The 25,385-nt window shown below is 46.7% G+C and overlaps 2 protein-coding genes across 5 annotated transcripts in view; one reads left to right on the top strand and one right to left on the bottom strand.

Moving 5' to 3' along the window:
- The window catches only part of LOC119973339 (proton myo-inositol cotransporter-like), a 266,486-nt gene extending 259,032 nt beyond the window's left edge, over positions 1 to 7,454 (top strand). The window contains exon 11 of one of the 2 annotated variants that reach the window (XR_005462283.1): positions 7,251 to 7,397. Coding sequence is in view for 1 of the 2 variants with exons in the window: in XM_038811222.1 (XP_038667150.1) it covers positions 7,251 to 7,375 (125 nt within the window). In the remaining variant the exon portion in view is untranslated. Of the gene's footprint in view, positions 1 to 7,250 lie in introns of both variants that reach the window. The other variant, XM_038811222.1, reaches the window with a different exon arrangement.
- Positions 7,455 to 24,338: 16,884 nt separating this feature from the next.
- The window catches only part of LOC119973666 (uncharacterized protein C12orf40-like), a 196,699-nt gene continuing 195,652 nt past the window's right edge, over positions 24,339 to 25,385 (bottom strand). The window contains exon 10 of one of the 3 annotated variants that reach the window (XM_038812050.1): positions 24,339 to 25,321. In XM_038812050.1, the coding sequence (XP_038667978.1) occupies positions 24,887 to 25,321 (435 nt within the window). In that variant the 3' untranslated portion in view covers positions 24,339 to 24,886. The remainder of the gene's footprint in view (positions 25,322 to 25,385) is intronic. The other 2 variants (XM_038812051.1, XM_038812052.1) reach the window with 2 other exon arrangements.

The following is a 25,385-nucleotide window of genomic DNA, read 5'->3' as shown; positions in this document are numbered from 1 at the left end:
TTTGTGTCTACTGTTTTATCGGTGAAGATGTGTTTACCGAATTAGGCAGAAGGTTGTTCTGATGATTCACAACTTTTTATTATTGTGATACTATAGTTCAGTACACATACTAGTTTCCGTTCTTTCTTTCTGGATCATCTCCCTGTCCAGAGGCTGGGGAAAAGCCCAGTTCTTAAGTACAGACTTCAATGAGCAGAAGATGCTCTCAATTCACTCTGAAGTATTACTTAGTTTACTCTTAAAGGGACTTGCATTTCTAACATTGTCATCCATTACACTATTCAAAAGCACACCTATTGACTGTGTGAAAAAGAACATAAGAACTAGGAGCAGGAGTAGGCCATCTGGCCCCTCGAGCCTGCTCCGCCATTCAATTAGATCATGGCTGATCTTTTGTGGACTCAGCTCCACTTTCCGGCCCGAACACCATAACCCTTAATCCCTTTATTCTTCAAAAAACTATCTATCTTTACCTTAAAAACAATAAGAACATAAGAACTAGGAGCAGGAGTAGGAGAACTAGGAGCAGGAGTAGGAAAAGCTTCCTGTATTGATAATTTTGCTAGTTTGGTTGTAGCCCTATGCCCTACTGTCAGTTTTCTGTACCATGTAGTGTCATTTTGTAAATCTGCTCTGTCACATCCTTTTAAAGTTGACAGACTTTCCTACTTTCCTTTTATATCAGTCCTGTGGGTTTAGGGATCAGTATCTTGATTATTCAGTGCTATGCTTTTAGGGCTTCAACATCTTAAGAAGTTTTCACCTACTTAGAATATTATACATAATTAAGCACCTGAACATCTATTCATAACACAAAGCATGACTTCAGCGAACGTATCAAAACATGACACAAGCAAGACTGCTACAAGAGTTGGAGAGTTTGAGGGCTGGTGATGAGAATTGCTTATCAGACAAAAACTGTTTCATATAGTCTATTTTATGAGTTTGAGGGAAGTGAAAGATGAACCTCCCAGAGAAAGGAGCAAGATGCTGCGGGAAAAAATAATCATCAGATCTCCAGATGAAAGCATGACAGGCTTGTATGTAATTGTCCACAATATTGGGTCTTGGATAGACTGAGAAAATCTTTGAAGTTAATAGCTGTTTAGAGAAATATTTGGTATAAAAGAAGCCTCATTAAGGCTGTTTTAACAAAGTGGGTAATGAGACCAAAGCTATGTTAACTACTAAGGGTACAACTACCAAACATTAAGAGGCCCGTACCTGCCTCCCCGAACAGGTGCCGGTATGTGGTGACTAGGAGCTTTTCAAGTAACTTCATTGTAGCCTACTTGTGACAATAAGCAATTATTATTATTATTAATAAGAGGTGGTAGCTACTGATTGGACTTTGAACAGACATGAAGTCACATTTGAGTGCCTGCATTATGAATGGAAAACTATACAAGACTAACCTCACTATGCTGTGACTGGCTGCACATTTTTCTTCCTGAATATCATTGCTATGTCTGCAAGAAGCTTGACTGGGTAGGCATTTCTTTGGTCTACATACTTTATTATTTATTAGATTAAAATATAATAAATTTTGTTAAGGAATAAATGCAATAAGGTCTAAATTAGGTTTGAATGCAAGGGGTGTGGGAAATAAGGTTGGTGAGCTGCAGACTAGTGACAACAGCTTTGACAAAGAGCCATCCATACTCCACGTTAGCTCTGTTCTCACTCCGCAGATGCTGTCAGACCTGTTGAGATTGTCCAGTATTTTTGTTTTCATTGTTGTGATAACCGAGCCCAGGATCAAAAAATAAAAGGACTGGATACGGAAAATTCTTGATGTAAGACCTTCAGGAAAGATGGGGAAGGAAAGAAAGGTGACGTGAGAGCAACTGTCCTTGGAATCAAGGCAGTGTTTGAGCAAGTGTTCAACAAAATCAATGGGAAACCTGTCACTGGTTGGAGTCATACTTTGCACAAAGAAAGATTGTTGTGGTTGTTGGAGGAATCATCTCGGGCCCAGGACATAATTGCAGGAGTTCCATCCTTGGCCCAACCAGCTTCACCTGCCTAATGAATGATCTTCCATCATAAGGTCAGAAGTGAATGATTGCAAAATGTGGCACCTCATCAAAAATCTCAATCCAATTAGCTAAGCACGACTTCTCAGATAGTGAAGCAGTCCATGTTCTTGGATGCAACACGATATGGACAATACTCAGGCTTGGTCTGATCAAGTGGCAATAACATTCACACCATAAAGAACCAGACAATGACCATCTTCAACAAGAGAGTATCTAATCATCTTCCTTTGAACTAGACCAGCTATATATGGTTACAACAGCAGGTCAGAGCCTGAGAATTCTGTGCTGGGTAATTCACTACTAGACTCCCCAAAGTCTATCCACCATCTGCAAGGCACAAGTCAGGACTTCATGGAATGCTCTCCACTTGCCCTGGTTGTGTGCAGCTCTAACAACTCTAAGCTCGACGCCATTTACCCACTTAATTTGCACCCAGTCCACCACGTTAAACATTCACTTGCTTAATTACCGATGTACAGTGGCAGCAATGTGTACCATCTACAAGATGCACTGCAGCAGCTCACCAAAGCAGCACCTTGACCACCACCTAGAAAAACAAGGGTAGTAGATGTATGGCAAGACCATCACTTGCACATTCCTCTCCAAGCATACACCATCCTGACTTGGAATCAATACCCAATGCTTCACTCTTTCTGAGACAGAATCCTGGAATTCCGTTCCTAACACCACTGGGTGTACATATCCCATATGGACTGCAGTGGTTCACACATTCTCAAGGGCAATTAGGGATGGGCAATGATTGGTGGGCTAACCAGCAACAGCCACATCCTGTGAATGAATAAATAATAAAAAGAGGGGTGTCAATATTGATAAGGATTACAGTGATGGAGAGGGAGGGAGAGAATTCCTAAAGTTGTCAAGAAAAGAATCCACTCGGTTAAGATCAAAGTAGAAACGACATTTGTAGTGCCTCATTATGCTACTGGGTTTATCTGCAGATTATCCACGAGCAGGAAAGATATTGAGGAACAAAGTTACAAGGAAATTAAAGGCACAAAAACTAGATAGAGGGTAGTTATAATGGTGGACTTCAATTATCCTAATGCAGAATGGAAAATAAATAGTGTATAGGTAAAAAGAGGAAACATTTCTGAAGTGTGTTCAGGAGAACCTTTTTTAAATCATATTGCTTCTGGCCCAAGGTGAGAGAAGGATCAGGTTCTGGTGAATGAATTGAACTGGTGGATCAATAGGGGAACATGTAGGAGACACAGTAATATAACATTTAGGATAGTTGTGGATAAGTACATGAAGCAATTCAGAGTGAAAATAATAAATTGGGGGAGGATCAATTTCAATTAAGTAAGACCAGACCTGGCCCTGCTCAATTGGAATTGCAGATTGGGAGGCAAAACTACAACAAAAAAATGGACTGCCTTTACAAAGGAGATTGTTCTGGTATTGCTGAAATACATTTCCAGAAGAGGAAACGGTGGGACAAACAAAGCCATAGGTCCCAGAATGATGGGGGTAAAGTGAAGCAGAATAGGGGTGTGTCTGACAGATGGTAAGATGATAATACAAGTGAGGCCCAGACTAAATATAGAAACTTCAAAGGGGGAGTGATTTAAAAAAATAAATAAAAGCAACAATGAGAGAATACAAGAAGGGATTGGAAGCCAGCATAGAAAATAATTCAAGTCTTCCATAGGTACATAAATAGGAGAAGGGCAATAAAAGGAGTAGTATGGCCGATTAGGGACTGGGGCTGGTTTCGCACAGTGGTCTAAACAGCTGGCTTGTAATGCAGAACCAGGCCAGCAGCGTGGGTTCAATTCCCGTACCGGCCTCCCCGAACAGGCGCCGGAATGTGGAGACTACGGGCTTTTCACAGTAACTTCATTGAAGCCTACTTGTGACAATAAGCAATTATATTATATTTAAAGGCGATTTGCGCATGGAGGCAGGAGGAATGGCTAAGGTACTAAATAAATACTTTGCATCCTTTTTTAACGAAGGATGGTGATGCCAAATTCATAGCAAAAGAGGAGCTGGGTGAAGGCATTAGATGGACTAAAAATTGACAGAAGGGAAATTAGAATAGCTGGCTCTACTTTGATAAATCACCAGGACAAGATGAGATGCTAGGATACTGTGGGTGTAAGAGTAGTACTAGCCTTAATCTTTCAATCCATAGATACAGGGTGGTTGCAGAGGAGTGCAGATTTGCAGATTTGACACATGTATCCTCTGGAAGCTACAGACAAGTCCAAAGAGGAATTTTACTCCAGCCTCAAACAATCCTTGGCCTGAGTCCCAATGGGCAACAAGCTGATGCTCCTAGGCATCTGCAATCCAAGAATTGGAAAAGACACAGACCCCTGGGGAGGTGTAATTGGCAAAGAGGGGGTACGGAAATCCAACACCGACAGTACTGTGCTCCTGAGAAATTGCCTAGAAGAGAGCCAAGCTGCCCCTAGAGGTTTGCCACCATCCTCTGCCTGCTCCATGATGACATGCAAGCCGTGATCCTAACCAACGGGTCCACCATACACAATTTACATTCAGACTCAAACAATGCTGTGTCATCACACCAATGCTCTTCTTGATCTTCTTGCTGCAATGTTCCATCTTACCCTCAACGAGCTCCCTGCTGGAGTAGAGCTAAACTACTGCTCTGTAGTAGTATGGATTTAGTAACGGGAGGTCGTGCCTGACAAACCTGTTAGAGTTCTTTGAAGAGATAACAAATAGGTTAGACCAAGGAGAGCCAATGGATGTTATCTATCTTGACTTCCAAAAGGCCTTTGACAAGGTGCCTCACGGGAGACTGCTGAGTAAAATAAGGGCCCATGGTATTCGAGGCAAAGTACTAACATGGATTAACGATTGGCTGTCAGACAGAAGGCAGAGAGTTGGGATAAAAGGTTCTTTTTCGGAATGGCAACCGGTGACAAGTGGTGTCCCGCAGGGTTCAGTGTTGGGGCCACAGCTGTTCTCTTTATATATTAACGATCTAGATGACGGGACTGGGGGCATTCTGGCCAAGTTTGCCGATGATACAAAGATAGGTGGAGGGGCAGGTAGTATTGAGGAGGTGGGGAGGCTGCAGAAAGATTTAGACAGTTTAGGAGAGTGGTCCAAGAAGTGGCTGATGAAGTTCAACGTGGGCAAGTGCGAGGTCTTGCACTTTGGAAAAAAGAATAGAGGCATGGACTATTTTCTAAACGGTGACAAAATTCATAATGCTAAAGTGCAAAGGGACTTGGGAGTCCTTGTCCAGGATTCTCTAAAGGTAAACTTGCAGGTTGAGTCCGTAATTAAGAAAGCAAATGTAATGTTGTCATTTATCTCAAGAGGCTTGGAATATAAAAGCAGGGATGTACTTCTGAGGCTTTATAAAGCACTAGTTAGGCCCCATTTAGAATACTGTGAGCAATTTTGGGCCCCACACCTCAGGAAGGACATACTGGCACTGGAGCGGGTCCAGCGGAGATTCACACGGATGATCCCAGGAATGGTAGGCCTAACATACGATGAACGTCTGAAGATCGTGGGATTATATTCATTGGAGTTTAGGAGGTTGAGGGGAGATCTAATAGAAACTTACAAGATAATGAATGGCTTGGATAGGATGGACGTAGGGAAGTTGTTTCCATTAGCAGGGGAGACTAGGACGCGGGGGCACAGCCTTAGAATAAAAGGAAGTCACTTTAGAACAGAGATGAGAAATTTCTTCAGCCAGAGAGTGGTAGGTCTGTGGAATTCATTGCCACAGAGGGCGGTGGAGGCCGGGACGTTGAGTGTCTTTAAGACAGAAATTGATAAATTCTTGATTTCTCGAGGAATTAAAGGCTATGGGGAGAGAGTGGGTAAATGGAGTTGAAATCAACCATGATTGAATGGTGGAGTGGACTCGATGGGCCGAATGGCCTTACTTCCGCTCCTATGTCTTATGGTCTTATGGTAGTGTTTGAAGACCAGGAACTTGGACCTTAGTCTACACAGCACAGTGATACCCACCCTTCCATATGGCTCAGAGAGGTGGATTATGTACAACAGGCACCTCAAAACCCTGGAGAAGTAAATGTGTTAATGATGCAAATAGAGACAATTGAGTATGTTTTGGTGGCGATTACTGAGACATGGTTGCAAGCAGACCAGGTATGGGAATTGAATATCCAAGGGTACTCAGTATTTCGGGAAGGTAGATTGAAAGAAAAATGAAGTGGTGTAGCTTTGTTGGTGAAGAATGGGATCAGTTCTGTAATGAGAAATGATATAAGCACTGGAGATCAAGATGTGGAATCAGTCTGGTTAGAAATAAGAAATAGCAAAGGGAGGACATCCATGGTAGGAGTTATCGATAGGTCCCCAATAGTAGTTCTGCAGTGGGGTACAGTATAAACCAGGAAATACTGAGGGCTTGTCAGAAAGGTTCGTCAATAATTGTGGGTGATTGTAATATGCGCATAGACTGGAATAATCAAATTGGAAATGGGTAGGTAGCCTCGAGGGAGATTTCAGTGGATGTATTAAAGATTGTTTGTTGGAACAATATGTTGTGGAACCAACCACGGAGCAGGCTACTCTGGATATGATATTGTGTAATGAGGAGGAATTAGTTAATAACCTCATAGCTAAGAAATAGTAGAAATACAAGTAAGAAATAGTGATCCTATTATGATGGAATTCAAAGTTTAGTTTGGGGGTGAGAAAGTGGAGTCCCACAATAGCATTCTAGAATTAAACAAAGGTAATTACGTAGGCATGAGGACAGATTTAGCCCAAGTAGAGTGGGCAGAAAGGCTAAAAGATAGGACAGTGATGAGCAAATACCGATGGGCAGTGGCAGTTGTTTAAGGAGATACTCAATTCCTTACAACTAAAATATATTTCAGAGAGGAAGAAAGACGGTAAAAGGGTTAAAAGAAAACATCCATGGCTAAGCAAGGAGAATATAAAGACAAAAACTAAGGTATACCATGTTGCAAAGGCCAGTTGGAATTTTGGAAAACTTTCAAACATAAACAAAGGGTTACTTTAAATGTAATAAAAAGAGCGAAGGTAAATTATGAAAGAAAGCTGGAACAAAATATCAAAAGGATAGCAAAAGCTTCTATAAGTACATAAAAGGGAAGAAAGTCGCTAAAGTGAATGTTGGTCCGTTGGAAGATTAAACCTGAGAGTTAGTGGGGAATACAGAAATGTGGGAGATGCTAAATCGATATTTTGCCTTTGTTTTCACAGTGGAAGACACTAGTACCATTCCTATAGGAAAGAGTAATGTAAAGGTTATAGAAAGGGTGGAACGCAGAACAATCAACATCAACAAGGAAACAGGACTCAATCAACTATTGGGATTGAAGCCATGATGTGGAGATGCCAGTTTCACCTGATTCAGGAGCAGTGTTCCAAAAGCTTGTGATTTCAAATAAACCTATTGGACTTTAACCTGGTGTTGAGATTTCTTATTGGGATTAAAGCCAGACGAGTCCACAGAGCCTGATAAAACCATAAGACACAGGAGCAGCATTCGGCCCATCGCGTCTGCTTCGCCGTTCAATCATGGTTGATGTATTTCTCATCTATCTCTGTCTTAAAAACACAGTGATTTGGCCTCCGCAGCCTTCTGCGGCAAAGCCGTCCACAGATTCACCACCCTCTGAAGAAATTCCTCATCTCGGTTTCAAAGGATCATCCCTTCAGTCTGACTCTGTGGCCTTGGGTTCTAGTTTTTCCTACTAGTAGAAACATCTTTTCTACATCCACTCTATTGAGGCCTTTCAATTTCCTGTAAGTTTCAATAAGATCCCCTTCATCCTTCTAAACTCCAACAAGTAGAGACTCAGAGTCTCAACTGCTCCTCATATGACAAGCTCTTCATTCTGGGGATCATTCCCATGAAACTCCTCTGGACCCTTTTCAAGGCCAGCACATCCTTCCTTAGATACGGGGCCCAAAACTGCTCATAATACTCCAAATGGGGTCTGACCTGAGCCTTGTACAGCCTCAGAAGTACATCCCTGTTCTTGATATGAACACTAACATTGCATTTCCCCTCCTAACTTCTGACTGAAGCTGCACATTAACCTCAAGAGGATAGTGAATAAGGACTCCCAAGTCCCTTTGTGCTTCTGATTTCCTAAGCATTTCCCCATTTAGAAAATAGTCTATGCCTAAATTCCTCCTTCCAAAGTGCATAACCTCACACTTTTCCACATTGTATTTCATTTGCAACTTCTTTCACACTCTCCTAGCTTGTCCAAGTCTTTCTGCAGCTCGCCTGCTTCAACACTACCTGTCCCTCTACAGATCTTTGTATCATCTGCAAACTTCGCAGTGGTGCTTTCAGTACCTTCTTACAGATCATTTATGTATATTGTGAAAAGTTGTCCCAGCACAGACCCCTGAGGCACACCACAAGTCACCGGATGCTATCCTGAAAAATACCCCTTTATCCCCACTCTCTGCCTTCTGCCAGTCAGCCAATCCTCTATCCATGCCAGGATCTTACCCTTAACACCATGGGCTTTTAACATATTTAACAGTCTCCTACGCAGCACCTTGTCAAAGGCCTTCTGGAAATCTAAATAAATCACGTCCACTGGTTCTCCTATCTAACTTCCTTATTACCTCCTCAAAGAATTCTAACAGATTTGTCAGACACGACCACCCTTTGACAAAGTAGTGCTGACTCAGTGCTTCTTTACCATGCACTTCCAAATACTTTGCAATCTCATCTTTAATAATAGACTCTAAAATCTTACCAATGACTGAAGTCAGGCTAACCGGCCTATAATTTCCCGTCTTCTGCCTCCCTCCCTTCTGAAACAGTGGTGTTACATTAGCTACTTTCCAGTCCTCTGGGACCCTTCCTGCATCCAGTGATTCCTGAAAAATCATCACTAATGCCTCCACAATTTCCTCTGCTATCTCTTTTAGGATCCTGGGGTGTAGTCCATCTGGTCCAGGTGACTTATCCACCTTTAGACCTTTCAGTTTCCCCAGAACCGTCTCCTTAGTAATGATCACTGCACTCACCTCTGCCCCCTGGTTCTGGAGCTCTGGCATCCCACTGGTGTCTTCCACCGTGAAGACTGATGAAAGTAACTATTCAATTCGTCTGCCATTTCTTTGTTTCCCATTATTACTTCTCCAGCCACATTTTCCAGTGGTCCAATGTCTATTTTTGCCCCTCACCTTTTATATTTTGAAATAAAACCTCTTCCTATCTTCCTTTATATTACTAGCTAGCTTGCACTCATACTTCATCTTCTCTGCCCTTTTTGCTTTTTTAGTTGCCCTCTGCTCGCTTTTAAAGGCTTCCCAATCCTCTAGCTTCCCACTAATCCTTGCCACTTTGTATACCTTTTCTTTAGCTTTATGCTTTCCTTGACATCCCTTGTCAGCCATGGTGCCTTGTCCTCCCCTTAGCATGTTTCCGCCTCCTTGGGATGAATTTCTGTTGTGCCTCCCTAATAAACCCCCAAAACTCCTGCCATAGCTGTTCCACTGTCTTCCCTGCTCGGCTCCTTTTCCAATCAACTCTGGCCAGCACCTCCTTCATGTCTTTGTAGTTACCCTTATTTAATTGTAATACCATTACATCTGATTGCAGCTTCTCCCTCTCAAACTACAGGGTAAATTCTATCATATTGTGGTCACAGCTCCCTAAGGGTTCCTTCACCTTAATTTCCCGAATAATGCTTGCCTAATTACGCATCACCAAATCCAGAATTGCCTGTTCCCTAGTCTGTCACAAGCTGCTCCAAAAAAAACATCTCTTAGACATTCCACAAATTCCTTTTCTTGGGATCCACTACCAAACTGATTTTCTCAGTCCACCTGCATATTGAAGTCCCCCATGATTATTGTAATATTGCCTTTTTTACATGCCTTTTCCATCTCCTGATTTATTTTCTGCCCCACATCCTGATTACTGCTAGGGGCTTGTACATAACTCCCATCAGGGTCTTTTTACCTTTGCGATTCCTCAACTCTACCCACAGAGATTCTATTCCTTCTGATCCTATATTGCTCCTTGCTATCGATTTAACTTCATTCCTTACTAACAATGCAACCCGGCCCCTGCCCATCTGCCTGTCCTTTCGATAGGACATATATCCTTAGATATTTAGATCCCAGTTCTGATCCCCTTGCAGCCACGTCTCTGTGATACCCACAACATCATACCGCCCAATTTCAATGTGCGCAACAAGCTCATTTACCTTGTCCATATACTGCGCGCATTTAGGTACAACACCCTCAATCCTACATTGTCCATCTCCCTTTTCACACTCTCCTCAGTCACTGTACCCTATACTGTGGCCCTTTTTGATTTTTGACTGTGGTTTCTCTGCTTTACACTTTCCCCCTTACTGCTTTTTGTTTCTGGCCCCGTTTTACTTCCCTCTGACTTCCTGCATGGATTCCCATCACCCTGCCACATTAAACCATCCTCAACAGCACTAGCAAACGCACCCCCTACCCCCCCCCCCCCCCCCCCCCGCCGCCCCAGGACATCGGTTCCAATCCTGCCCAGGTGCAGACCGTCCTGTTTGTATTGGTCCCACCTCCCCCAGAACCAGTTCCAATGACCCAGGAATTTGTATCCCTCCCTCTTGCACCATCTCTCGAGCCACGCATTCATCCTATCTATACTGACTGTCTCACTCTTGACTAGCTCGTGACACTGGTAGTAATCCTGAAATTACTACCTTTTGAGATCCTACTTTTTAGTATTCTGAAAGCTTTACTAACCTCCCCTGAACCCTTGACTCTTTAACTAGTTTAAGGTCCTTGACATTAACCTGCTCTTCTACCTTCTCTTCACCCCCCCCCCCCCCCCCCATAAACACACACACATACCATTTAGTTTCAAGCCCTATCTACGTGCTTGGTTTAATTGGCCAGAACATTGAATACAGGAGTTGGGACGTCTTGTTAAAGTTGTACAAGACATTAGTACGGCCACACTTGGAATACTGTGTCCACACTTGTAATACTGTGTACAGTTCTGGTCGCCCTATTATAGAAAGGATATTATTAAGCTAGAGAGAATGCAGAAAAGATTTATTAGGATGTTACCGGGACTTGATGGTTTGAGTTATAAGGGGAGGTTGGGTAACTGTGATTGGGTAATCAGACTTGGGCTGATCTTATAGAAGTCTATAAAATAATAAGGGCCAGGGATAAGGTAGATAGTAAACACCTTTTCCCAAAGAAAGGGGAGTCTAAAACTAGAGGGTATAAGTTTAAATTGAGAGGGGAGAGATACAAAAGGGTCCAGAGGGGCAATTCATTCACACAGAAGGTGCTGATTGTCTGGATGAGCTGCCAGAGGCAATTTTTGTTGTACTGTCTTTTAAAAACATTTCGACAGTTGTATGGGAAAGATGGGTATAGAGGGATATGGGCGCAATGCAGACAGTTGGGACTAGCTTAGTAGTAAAACCTGGGTGGCATGGACAAATTCGGCCGAAGGGCCTGTTTTCATGCAGTAAACCTCTATGACTCTATTAGCAGAACCTGCGTCCTTGTTTATATGGACCACAACTGGATCTTTACTCTCCCACTCCTAGTTCCCCTCCAGCCCAGATGAAATATCCTGAAGCCGAGCACCAGGCAGGCAACCCAACCTTTGGAATTCTCAATCTTGGTCACAGAGAACAGTGTCAATGCCTCTAACTATCCCCAATTACGACTACATTCCTTTTCTCACCCCCCCCCCCCCCCCCCCCCCCACTTGAACAGCTCCCCGTACCAAGGTGATGTGGTCAATTTGCTCATGCTCCCTGTAGTCCCCATTCCCATCCACACAGGGAGCAAGAATCTCAAACCTGTTGGACAGGGACAAGGGCTAAGGCTCCTGCAACCCTACCTCCTGGATCCCTCTACCAACCTTACTCGCAGCCACACCACCTATCCCTGACCACTAGCCAAATTTAAGTTTGTTAGTCTAAGGGGTGACTGCCTCCTGGAACACAGTAACCAGGTACCTCTCCCCCTCCCCGATGTGTCACAGCTCCGAAGCTTAGAATCCAGCTCATCAACTCTGAGCTGGAGTTCCTCAAGCAAGCAACACTTACTACAGGTGTGGTCACTGGGAACCACAATGGGGTCCACGAGCTCCCATGTCATGCAGAAACAACACATCACTTGACCTTCCATCTCTATTTTATTTAATTTGTTTTTAAGTTTAATATTTTTTATATCCTATTACCTCAGTTTGAAAGCAATTTATAACCAGTAGCCCTTGCAGATTATAAACCACAAAACATATTTTCAAACTATAAATAATAAAAGTTGTGAAGACTTCCTGACATTACCCACTACTTACCAATCAGTTCTCTCACTTGTAGCCTCAGCTGCAGCAGGGCAAGACACCTCTCTGAAGATTTAACAAGTACACAGCAAGGAGAAAAAGCAAAAAGCACCTCTTTCTGCTCTGCACCGAATTCCCACTCTGCTTCAAATTCTCAAGTTTAAAGCTCTCAGTCTGTGCCTCCCTCCAGATGTGCCATCTCCCACTGCTTGTATGCAAAGCTCACTGATGACCTACATCCTAGGGTGTTAAATGAAGTGGCAGTGGAGACAGTGGATCCATTGTTTATAATATGCAAAAATTCCCTGGACATGGAAAAGGTTGCAGTGGATTGGAAAAATACTAATTGTGGCGGTAACTTATGAATATTTATACTGCTCCCTGTGGGCGGAGCTAGCTCGCAGGGGCTTACCGGAAAACCTGTAATACAGGTACCGTCATGCATCCCCTAATGCAAGCACACACATATATAAACAGTGGTAGATCACCACACTAATATAATGTCCTTATTCAAAAAGGGAGGGAGCCAGAATGTAGGAAATTACAGACAATTAGTTTAAAATCTATTGTTGGGAAATTGTTCAAATCCATTATTAAGGAAGTAATATAAAAAAGTTTAAATGCAATCCATCAGAGCCAGCATGGTTTTATGAAGGTAATAAATCACACTAATTTGCCAGAGTTCTTCAAAGATGTAATAAGCCACGTGGATAATGGGGATCCTATAGATGTAGTAAATCCGGAAGGCATTTGAGAAGGTGCTGCACGGAAGGTTAGTGCACAAGGTTAGATCACATGGGGTTAGGGGTAATTTATTTGCTTAGATACATGACTGGCTGGTGGGCAGAAGACAGAGAGTCGGGATAAATGGGTCTTTTTTTGGAGAGCAAGATGTAACTAGTGGGGTGCCACAGGGTCCGGTCCTTGGGCCCCAACTATTTACAATCCATATTAATGACTTGGATATAGGGATAGAAGATTTTATAGCCAAATTTGCAGGTGACACTAAAATAGGTGAAACAGTAATTGCAATGAGGAAATAAGAACCTTACAAATGGATATAGATGGGTTAGGTGAGTGGTACAAAATGTGTCAGATGGAGTTTAACTTGGCTAACTGTGAGGACATCCATTTTGGTCGGTCAAATGGCAAGGCAGCTTATTATCTAAATGGTGGCGACTTTGAGATGCTCCGGCGCTGAGGAATATGGGTGTCCTCATGCATAAGTCGCAGAAAACTAGCATGCAGGTAGAGCACATCATAAAGAAAGCAAATGGAATGTTGACATTTATAGCTAAAGGAATGCACTGTAAAGGTAAGAAGTGTTGTTGCAACTGTACAAGGCATTGGTGAGACCACACCTGGCGTATTGTGCACAGTTTTAGTCCCCTTATTCGAGGAAGCATGTCATGGCATCAGACAAAATTCACTGGACTGATTCCAGAGATGTCTTATGAAGGGAGATTGAGCAGTTTAGGTCTATATTCTCTAGAGTTTCGAAGAATGAGGAGAGATCAAATTGGGGTATATTATAGAATTTACAGTGCAGAAGGAGGCCAATTTGCCCATCGAGTCTGCACCGGCTCTTGGAAAGAGAACCCTACCTAAGCCCAAACCTCCACCCTATCCCTGTAACCCAGGAACCCCATCTAACCTTTTGGACAGTAAGGACAATTTAGCATGGCCAGTCCACCGAACCTGCATATCTTTGGACTGTGGGAGGAAACTGGAGCACCCGGAGGAATCCCACGCTGACACGGGGATAAAGTGCAAACTCCACGCAGACAGTCACCTGACCGAGGCCAGAATTGAACCGGGGACCCTGGAGCTGTGAGGCAGCAGTGCTAACCACTGTATCACCGCTCCGCGGTGATAAAAAGTATGGATAATGTAGACGTGGAGCAGATGCTGCCTCTTGTGGGGCATTCTATACTGAGACGTTGTAGTCTCAGGATAAGGGGTAGAAAATTTAAAACCGAGATGAGGACAAACTACTTCTCCCAAAGGGTAATGAATCAGTGGAAATCGCTACTCCAGAGTGCAGTGGATGCTGGGACAGTGAGTAAATTTGAGGAGTTAAGGAGTTTTAATTAGTAATGGGTTGAAGGGTTACGTAGAACAGGCAGGAATGTGGTGTTGAGGCAATGGTGAGATCAGCCATGATCATATTGGATGGTAGAACGTCGAGAATCTAAGTTCCCTACGCTTATCCTTATTTTATATTGCCCAAATCTTTTCAGAACTATTCAGTCTAATTCCACCTTCTAGCCCTTGGTTTGTAGCCCTGTAGGTAACAGCATCTCAAGCCCAAAACTGGTGTTCTTGATTAATATGGGGATTTATTGATTAATAAGAGGATCAAGGGTCGTGGGTGAATGCAGGAGAATGGGGATGAGGAACTTATAAACCATGATCGAATGAGCAGACTGATAGGCCGAATGGCTTAATTATGTTCCTATATTTATGGTCTAAGTACACCCAGCGCTGCCTCTGCAGGATCCTGCAAATCCATTGGCAAGATCGATGAACCAACATCAGTGTTCTCACTCAGTCCAACATCCCCAACACAAACACTGACCACACTAGATCAGCTCCATTGGGCGGGCCACATCATCCACATGCCCGACTCCCAAAAACAAACTGACACAGCAAGTGAGCCGCGAGAAGGGAGGGGAAGCACTTCAAGGACATTCTCAAATCCTCCTTGAAAAAGTGCATCATCCCCACCAACACCTGGGAATCCTTAGTCTAAGACCCCCCCGAAGTGGAGGAAATGTATCTGGGCAGGAGCCGAAGACCTCTGGTTTCATTGGTGAGAGCAAGCTGAAGCCAAGCATTGACAGCGAAAGGTGCATGTGGCAACCTAAGAACCCCACACACCTACTCCTCTGTGGTGAATTATAAACCTACTAATTCACACTGTTCCAGTATATGTATTGTGTCCTTGTGGGCTCTGTATACGAGCCGTTGTGCGGCTCTACCCATAGGGGGAGATGAGGAGTTTGTACTGGGCTCCACCCTTGGTTCCGCCCATGGCTCTGCCCATGGCTCCTCCCACTAACCGGAAGTATTAATCTTTGCAGTCGTGAGCCTGCTGCCAGTTCATCTTGTCGCAGGCAGGCTCTGTTGTAAGATTATTAAAACCACTGTTCACTTCCAATCATGTGTCTTGTGAATTGATGGTCACATCAATTTAATAATCTTAGGAAACTTGAAGAAAACTACTATGGAATCAGCCCTCAAACCTGACCGACTAGAACTCGACCCGCAGGCTGCAGATGCGAAAGAAATCTTTCTACACTGGCTCAGATCTTTCAAGGCCTGCCTGGCTGAATCAAGCACTTCAGAAACTACAGAGGAGCAGAAACTCAGCCTACTGCATGCAAGGGTGAGCCACCGTATCTCTACTCAACTTAACAGTACTACCTCGTATACGGAGGCCCTGGCCATGCTCAATCGAATGTACATGAGGCCCATCAACGAAGTCTACGCGCGCCACATTCTTACGACCCGCCGCCAGCGCCCCACGGAGTCGCTGGGCGAATTCCTGTGCGATTTAAAAGCTTTAGCTCGGGACTGCAATTATCAAACTGTATCAGCCGCCCAACATATGGAGCTCGCTGTCCGAGATGTATACGTGGCAGGGCTCAGGTCCAACTATGTGCGCCAGCGGTTGCTTGAAAAAGGGGCCCAGAACTTGGAGGACACTGTAGAGTTAGCTACAACTATGGAGGTCTCTACAACTATGGAGGTCTCGTTCCGCAGCCTCACCTTGTTCCCCACGGACCAAGCGACCCCATCATTGGCCCCCAACCAGCGAAAGCCCCAGGCCTGCGCCACGCAGCCACCCACCCACTATGCAGCTCCAGTGTGCCATTTTTGTGGGCAGCCCCAACACCCACGGCAGCACTGCCCGGCCCGCAACGCGACCTGCAGCAGCTGCGGTCGCAAAGGACACTACCTCGCAGGTAGGAGGTTCACCCTCATCACCGACCAAAGATCAGTTGCCTTCATGTTTGACAACTCACAAAGGGGCAAAATTAAAAATGATAAGATCCTACGGTGGAGGATCGAATTCTCCACCTACAAGTACAATATTATGTATCAACCGGGGAAGCTCAACGAGCCCCCAGATGCCCTATCCCGCGGCACATGCGCCAGCGCGCAAGATGACCGCCTGAAAGCTATCCTCAATGACCTCTGCCATCCGGGGGTCACCCAGCTCGCCCACTACATCAAAGCCCGAAATCTGCCTTTCTCCGCCGAGGAGGTAAAAGCCATCACCTCCTCCATTCTGTGCGGAGTGCAAACCGCACTTCTATAGACCAGACAGGGCCCACCTGGTAAAGGCCTCCCGGCCCTTTGAACGCCTGAGGGTCACCGCCCTCGACCAATCGGAATGTGTACTTCCTGATCCATTAATGGGCTAGCATGGTGCCACATGGAACTTAATCAATTCCAATGAAAAATGGTCCCTGATTCACCAGGGTTGGGATTGCTACTCGTGGCTGACAAGCTGCAGCCGCATATTAGCTCTCCACTCCCACACACTCATCCCAGCCAACAAGATTGTAACACAGAGAGCGGCACCCTGGTTTACAGAAGCAGAGCTTGAGACCCTGCTGAACACTGTGGAAGAGAGGATGGCCACCTTGTTGCCTGGGTTGGGACGTAGGCTGCCACCCGCTGCGTACACTGGGCCTAGGCCCAGGTGGCAAAGGTCGTGAGCACCATGGGCCCCAGCGCCAGGACTGGACAGCAGTGCAGCAAGAAGCTGCATGACCTCCTCTGGGCGGTAAGGATAGTAACCAGCACCGTTCCCCTGGCACCAACCCCTGTACCACACACCAGTAACCTCCCAGCAACCAGACGGCAAATTAACCCTACTCGCCAGCATTGTGCTCACTCCGCACCATATGCCAGGGCCCATACCACCCACCGTGCGGGTGCCCTGGCCACAAAGACCACCAGCTGCCAAGCCTATGCTGCATGTGCCTGAGTGCCAAATACTGTGTGCTTTAGAACATAGAACATAGAACAGTACAGCACAGAACAGGCCCTTCGGCCCTCGATGTTGTGCCGAGCAATGATCACCCTACTTAAACCCACGTAACCCGTGGGTGTTTCTCTGGTTGGCAATCAGTAGCTAGTGGCGTCACTCTGGGTTCAGTGTTGGGCCCATAATTGTTCACAATTTACATAGATGATTTGGAGTTGGGGACCAAGTGCAATGTGTCCAAGTTTGCAGACGACACTAAGATGAGTGGCAAAGCAAAAAATGCCGGAAGTCTGCAGAGGGATTTGGATAGGTTAAGTGAATGGGCTAGGGTCTGGCAGATGGAATACAATGTTGACAAATGTGAGGTTATCCATTTTGGTAGGAATAATAGCAAACGGGATTATTATTTAAATGATAAAATATTAAAACATGCCGCTGTGCAGAGACCTGGGTGTGCTAGTGCATGAGTCGCAAAAAGTTGTTTTACAGGTGCAACAGGTGATTATGAAGGGAAATGGAATTTTGTCCTTCATTGCTAGAGAGATGAAGTTTAAGACTGGGGAGGTTATGCTGCAATTGTATAAGGTGTTAGTGGGCCACACCTGGAGTATTGTGTTCAGTTTTGGTCTCCGTACCTGAGAAATGACGTATTGGCGCTGGAGGGTGTGCAGAGGAGATTCACTAGGTTAATCCCAGAGCTGAAGGGGTTGGATTACGAGGAGAGGTTGAGTAGATTGGGACTGTACTCTTTGGAATTTAGAAGGATTCGGGGGGGATCTTATAGAAACATATAAAATTATGAAGGGAATAGATAGGATAGATGCGGGCAGGTTGTTTCCACTGGCGGGTGAAAGCAGAACTAGGGGGCATAGCCTCAAAATAAGGGGAAGGAGATTTAGGACTGAGCTCAGGAGCACCTTCATTACCCAAAGGGTTGTGAATCTATGAAATTTCTTGCCCAGTGAAGCAGTTGAGGCTCCTTCATTAAATGTTTTTAAGATAAAGATATAGTTTTTTTGAAGAATAAAGGGATTAAAGGTTATGGTGTTTGGGCTGGAAAGTGGAGCTGAGTCCAAAAAATATCAGCCATGATCTCACTGAATGGCGGAGCAGGCTCGAGGGGTCAGATGGCCTACTCCTGCCCCTAGTTCTTATGTTCTTATGAACCCCTCACCACCCTATCTCCCGCTCACCACTTCCACGTCCTCAACCACCCAAGCGTCACGTCTTGCAGGATCACCTGGCAACGAGGCGGGCCCCTCTGGTGTCCCCGACCCCAACCCCAAGCGAATTCCAGTGAGGAGTCGTCAACGGACAGTGAGGCTGTAGCATGTAAAACGGCCACCTGCAAAGGACTATGGGAATTGTGGTCAATTTGGGACACAGACAGGTACACAGCCTCTGTATTGTGCAAAGAAATCAGACTTAACTGAAACTTGCATCCATTAAAAATTTATTACCATTTTCCCCAAGACAATAGCATTTGCATTGAGGACCATCAACGATAGCAGACTATCCGGCGCCACCCCCCTTATTTGGAAAGGCCTAAGTGCCTGGGATAATGATAGCTAGGACCTGTTCAGTCATCGAGGTATCCGCCCCCTAATTGGCTAAGATCGATGAGGGTGATCAAAACCCTATCGATCCATTGGACCTGGAGTAAGGACTCGAAAGAGACGAAGGATAAAAAGCCCTGCGCACTAGAGATTGGTTTCTTTTGGGACTGGCCTGTGCGCGACCAACTGTCGCAGAACAACCAAGTTCAAGGACCTGCGACCATTCCTGAAGGACAAGCCCAGCTGAGACAAACCCAACAACTTCCAACCGACCACGTGGACCCGGATAAAGGCCTTGGGCGGAATTCTCCAACCCCCCAATCGCCCGGGGCCGGCGTAAATCCCACCCCCGCCGTGTCCGGAATTCTACGCCACCCGGGAATCGGCGGGGGTGGGAATCGCGGCACGCCGGTTGGCGGGCCCCCCGCGCCGGTCGGTGGAAGCAGGCAGCGCGAGCGGGCCCCCGGGTGATCTGACTCCGGGGGGGTGCCCCCAGGGTGGCCTGGCCCGCGATCGGGGCCCACCAAATGGCGGGCGGGCCTGTGCCGTGGGGGCACTCTTTTTCTTCCGCCGCTACCACCCCCTCCACCGCGCACATGCTGGGCTGACGTCAGCGGCCGCTGACGCTCCGGCGCATACGCGGACTCACGCCGACCGGTGAGCGCCTTTTGGCCAGCCGTCGCGCCAGTCGGCAGGGCGCTAAAGGCCGTTCGCGTCGGTCGGCGGGGCGCCAACTACTGCGGCGCGGGCCTAGCCCCTAAAGGTGCGGAGAATTCCGCACCTTTGGGGTGGCCCGGCGCCGGAGTGGTTCTTGCCACTCCGGTACGCCGGGACCCCCCGCCCCGCCGGGCAGGGGAGAATCCCGGCCTTTATCTCACACAGTGCCGGTGACACAAAGTTAAGTAAAGGTCATCCTAGTTTTAGGTGTAATTTAGTATGGAGCCACGTGTATTATTGCATAGTGTAGCCACCTGGGTTGACCACTTCCCGACTTTAAAATGGAGATCCGCTAAGAATGCAGGGAGAAATGGCCAAACGCAGGAAAACAAGCAGGTGCAAAATCTCCTGTATATTAAAACTTGCAGAAACCCAGACAGCACTGAAACTGACGACCATCTACATATTGATGAGCGATCCCCGGGAACAATTGAAACAGTTAAGATAATCGAGGCCAAGCCAGATTCCTCGGCGCCAGCGGGATCCAAAACAAAGGGAGGCCAATGGACACTTAGGTATCGCCCAGCGATCAGGGAACAGCTCCAGTATTGGAGAAATCGATCCAAGTGATCAGAACTCAGTCCAATCACTTGGAACCAGGTACAGGGTCCGCCCAAAAGGGCGCGAAGCCCCTGGGGACTATAGAGTCCCCAAGTTCAATTCGTCCTTCTTGGCACTTGGCTCTCAGCGAGGAGAGACCGGCCTAACAGCTTCCTGGCAGGGTCTCTCAGCAGCTCGAAACAACCCTTGACCGTGACCTGCCTAGCAGCTTCACCAACCAAGTAAGCGTCCAGTCAACGCACGCTACGAGATAGGCACTCCTAACCATTAGTCCATACCAGCTGGAAGCCTGCAGAGTCAGGATCGAATGAGAGGCCAATTGTTCCCCTGACCTCGTGGGTCCCTTTTCCAAAGCTAAGTATTGGCCTGTTAGTGTTAGAAATAGTCTAGTTAGTAGTATTTTATGGATGAGTAGCGATTGACTGTGTATATAATAAATGTGTTTTGATTTGAACCTTACTAACTGGTGTATTGAGTTATTGATCAGCACTTGAACTTGAACCTCGTGGTGGTATCATAAAGATACCTGGCGACTCTAGGGCAAGGTGATTAAACAGAGCAATTAAGTGTAAAGCACATTTAGCAACAATAGAGATACAAGTCTTGTGTTATTAATAAACTGTGTTTTTGAGTAAACATACTGGTTGTGTGGTCATTTGGTCAATATAAGAAACAGCTTGTGGTGCGCATAAGGTGTAAAAAGGCAACAAGGCGAGCTCCCAAACATCAGCAGAGACACCCTGGATCACCAGTCCGGGGACAACACTGACTTTCCATTGCAGCTCTCACCAACAAACTCCATCATCCCAGAGACACTCACCTTGACTGGGCATGTCAGTGACGAGGCTCCTGGAGCACTATCTGATGCGCACCACAAATGTGAGCGGTATATCAGATGGAGGTAGGAACCCCCGAGGAGGTGGATGGTCAGAGGGTGGTCTGACCCCAGGGACTAGTTGTCGTGCAGACAGGTCTCGGGTTTCTAGAAAGGGCGATTCCATTGATAATGGATATGCAGATCCGGGGATTCCAACCACCTGCAGGGGCAGGAGGTGGTGCTGACCATACGTGTCACCCAGGCCAAAACGGCACGGGTGGCATCCACGGTGGAAGTTTTTGGGGGAAGGTATCAGCCATTGGTCAGGATGTCCAAGGCCTGGGGCACTCTATACGAGAGGTGGCCGAGGCCCAGGAGCAGTGCCCTGTCACAGGCAGCTATGTACCTGGACATTGCAGCAGCGCTCCAGAGGTTGACCCAGCCACGATAGGTTATGGCTGCAGTTGTCGCGGCGTTGCCCGGGCACTGGCTGACCTGAGGCAGTCCCAGAGGGAGGTGGCATAGTCACTCAGTGATAAGGTACAGTCCCAGAGGGGAGTACAGGGACTGTGGTCTTAGGAGTGGGTGGTTGGCCGCAGCGTGTTGGTGGGCTGGGATGGAATGGGACGTTCATGCCATTGGTAAATCTGGAGGCGATTAATGTGTCCCTTGCACATCGACCCTGGCGCGCACTTTGTGTGGCCTCCTATGAGAGCCCGGAGCCCATGCCCTGCCCATCCTCCTCATTGGGCAAAGTCCGGCCTTCAGCCCCTCCTCCAGCACGTCACCCCTCTGTTACGTGATGTTGTTGAGGACACAGCAGGTCACCATGATGTGGGAGAACCTTCTAGCGCTATACTGGAGGGTCCTTCCAGAGCGGTCCAGGCACCTGAACCATAGTTTCCGGATGCTGATGCACTGCTCGATCGGGTTCATAGTCTTCAATGGAAGATCGTCTGTATTCAATATTTGCCATTTGTTTTGGAACGTATATTTTAAATCATTTTCAGCATTCATTTATATTTATATGCATGAGCGTCATTGTATTGGGTCTCCACTTTGATTTGTGTCCTCCGGATAGGCGACATCAACCATGACCACGGGGGATAACCCCTGTTGCCCAGGAGCCAACCCCTCACCCAGGGGTGTGCCTTGAAGGTGTTAGGAACCATCAAGTGTGCCAGGATGAAGGTGTCAAGCACACTGCCTGGCTATCGGGTGTAGACCTGCATGATGCGCAGCTCGTGGTCACACACCAGCTGCACATTCATAAAGTGGAACCCCAATCGGTTTGTCAAGACCAGCCCGCCTTGGGCCGGTGCTCATCGGGGGACATCTCGTTGATCACCCCTGGACCGTGGGCATCTGGCGATGGTGGCAAACCCCGCTGCCCAGGTATCCTGGTGGGTTCGGTTCACATTGAAATGGATGTTTTGAGGCACCTGGACATGTAGGGCCTCCATGATGGCACTGATGCACCTGTGCACCGAGATCTGTGAGAGTCCAGACATATTCCCACTCAGCACCATAAGGACCCCATGGCATAAAAGTTCAGGGTGAACGTCACCTTGACGGCCACCGGGAGCAGGTGTCCTCCCCCATACACCCTCAGTGCCAGTTGCGCCATGATCCTGCAGATCACACACTCCTCCTGCTCAGCAGGAGCCTTCAGCGGCATGTCCGGTCCGTCAGGTCCTCGATTAACAGGCGCTGTGAGTACATACAAAGACTGAGGCGGTGCCTCCTTCCCATCTCAACATCAGCCAGTTGGGCGGCTGGCTCTCCATTCTCACCGGCTAGCTCCTGTTCCTCTGGAGCAGGCTCCTCTGCTGCAGGGTGCTCCCTGAGCAGCTCCTGTTCATACAGCCTCACTACATCTCCCAGGGCTGCGGTGCTAGAATGAAGGCCACCATTCCTGGTTGAATTCAAAAGTCTGTTGTCTGCAGGGATTGAAAGACAGACATGTTGTCATGGTGTGTACCCCCATGCCTAATCAAGTCCAACAGGCTGCACAGTGGCCCAGGCCTGCAGTTCAGCCCCTGCTCCCTCAATGTCCCCCTTCCCTTCCCTCCCCCATCACCACACCCACCCCGGCACTCTGCCCTCCACACCTCACTCTTGGCACCGTCAGTGCCTGGCATCGTGGGGACCTCTGGCCCCAGCACCCGTTCCTGCCGGCAGGGGTGCCAGTGGCTGGCTGTAACCATGCCTGAGGTACAATCTGTGACCCTCATCTGATGCCATACCATAGAACCTACTGTGGGCATTGCCCTTGGGTGGGCCATGTGATGCCCCGCCATCGGTGGCACCTGATTGTGGAGGTGGTGGGGCAGAGATGGGATGGGCGGTGGAGCACCCATACGACCGGTGTCACTCTGCGCAACCACGGGCCACAGTCAGGGAGGTACACAGCAAGGAACAGGCAACACGGTAGCATGGTGGTTAGCATAAATGCTTCACAGCTCCAGGGTCCCAGGTTCGATTCCCGGTTGGGTCACTGACTGTGCGGAGTCTGCACGCCCTCCCCGTGTGTGTGTGGGTTTCCTCCGGGTGCTCCGGTTTCCTCCCACAGTCCAAAGATGTGCGGGTTAGGTGGATTGGCCATGCTAAATTGCCCGTAGTGGCCTAAAAAGTAAGGTGGGGGGGGTGGTGTTTGTTGGGTTACGGGTATAGGGTGGATACGTGGGTTTGAGTAGGGTGATCATGGCTCGGCACAACATCGAGGGCCGAAGGGCCTGTTCTGTGCTGTACTGTTCTATGTTCTAAGGTGGCTGCCTTTGTAGGCCCTGGCAATGGCGGTCCGTGTCTGGACAATCCGGTCCCGGGGAGGTCACCCCGATCCCATGGCCCATCCTCTGGTCACCCCTCGCTGCTTCCACCCCAACGCTGACAGGTACGCCCCAGCCAACAGCTGGACCGGCAGCCCACGGTCGCACCTCTGGTAACATGTCCTACGTCCTCTCTCTCCCTCAGCAGCCACAGTGCCCGTTTCCTCATTTTTAAAACCATAAGTGAATCTTGCTGTTGGGCAATTCCTTCTTGTGGAGGCAGAGCATTGCGGGAGTCACAGAGAATACCGGGTTACGCCCGTTACTGATATGCCAACGACATTTACTGTACCTGCAGAGTAGAAAGCATTGACACTGTTGTTGAGACTCGATTTTCGGCTCACGCACGATTCACCCCCCTCCCCAATTGCAATTCTGGTGTCGCTGGATGGAGAATCCCACCCACTATTCCATATGAGGGATATTTCAGAATGATTAAAAGCAAAAGAGACCTATCTCAGTAGAAACATTCTGAGATCAATTTAACTTCCCACTGTATTAATGAATGAAATAACTCATTGCAGGTTCGTTATCAAAAGTTTGATTTATTTTTTCAAATAGCTTAGTTCTATTAGAGACAATGCATGCATCCACTGACCCATCAGTGGAGTGACAAAGTTGTGCTACAATGAAAGCTCAGGAAAGGTGAAGCACCATCCTGATATAAACCACAGCTACCCAAAATAAAAATGAACGCCACTATGAAGGGCAATAACTTTGCTTTTAAGACTTATCGTTGTATATTCCAGACAACTGACTTGCTAATTCCAGATAAGTTGCAGACTTCATTTTCATTTTGAAGGGATTGTTTTATCTGTTGATTCTCTGGTCTTTAAATTTCATTCTCGCTGCAGCTACAGGGGAACAAAGAATTATTATAGTTGGTGGTAGTTTTAGTATTCCCTTCTCCTTTGAATTCAAGCCATTTTGTCTCATCCATTTGCTCAAAACTGTTGCCAAAACTTAGATCATTTTCAGTGAGAGTGCTGCTGGTTTCTTAGTTGATACATCAGAACAATGAGAGTATTTATTTGATGGGCTATACTGTCCCCTAATGGTATGCACAAAATTGCTGCTGTCACTAATCAGACTGCTTGGTTCTTTGACAGGAGAGACACTTTGTAGCATTTGACAAGTTGCATTGTATGGCAATGTCTGATCTTTTCATATATATGAGTGAAAATTCAGTTTGTGTCCATGCATTTTGAACCTGAACTGACTTGCTGTTGGTAGTCTCTGATGAGCAATTCATTGATGAGGATGGAACAAACTGATCTGGCTTTTCCTTCTGTTCACTCGTAACCATGTTTAACGCAATTGAGGCATTAGTGACTTTTTTACTGAGAGGATAAGAGCAAGATTGGCCTGTACAATTGGTTTCTCTGAGGTAATTCTGTGGGACATTTTGGACTTTAAAGTTTTCTCTGTCAGGCTGGACATCAAAACGCTTTTCCAGTGCAGTGCCTTTGTTTGTAGCTGAAACATCTGACTGCATGATTTGGCCATCTAATTCTGACTGAAAAATTAAAAATAATTGGTAAATGAGTACTGCAGCGAACCAATTCATATTATTATTGCAC

Source organism: Scyliorhinus canicula, chromosome 11 (assembly GCF_902713615.1).
Source record: "Scyliorhinus canicula chromosome 11, sScyCan1.1, whole genome shotgun sequence".
Lineage (NCBI taxonomy): Eukaryota > Metazoa > Chordata > Chondrichthyes > Carcharhiniformes > Scyliorhinidae > Scyliorhinus > Scyliorhinus canicula.
Note: the sequence above shows the minus strand (reverse complement) of the source record. Positions and strands in the feature narration are given on the sequence as shown.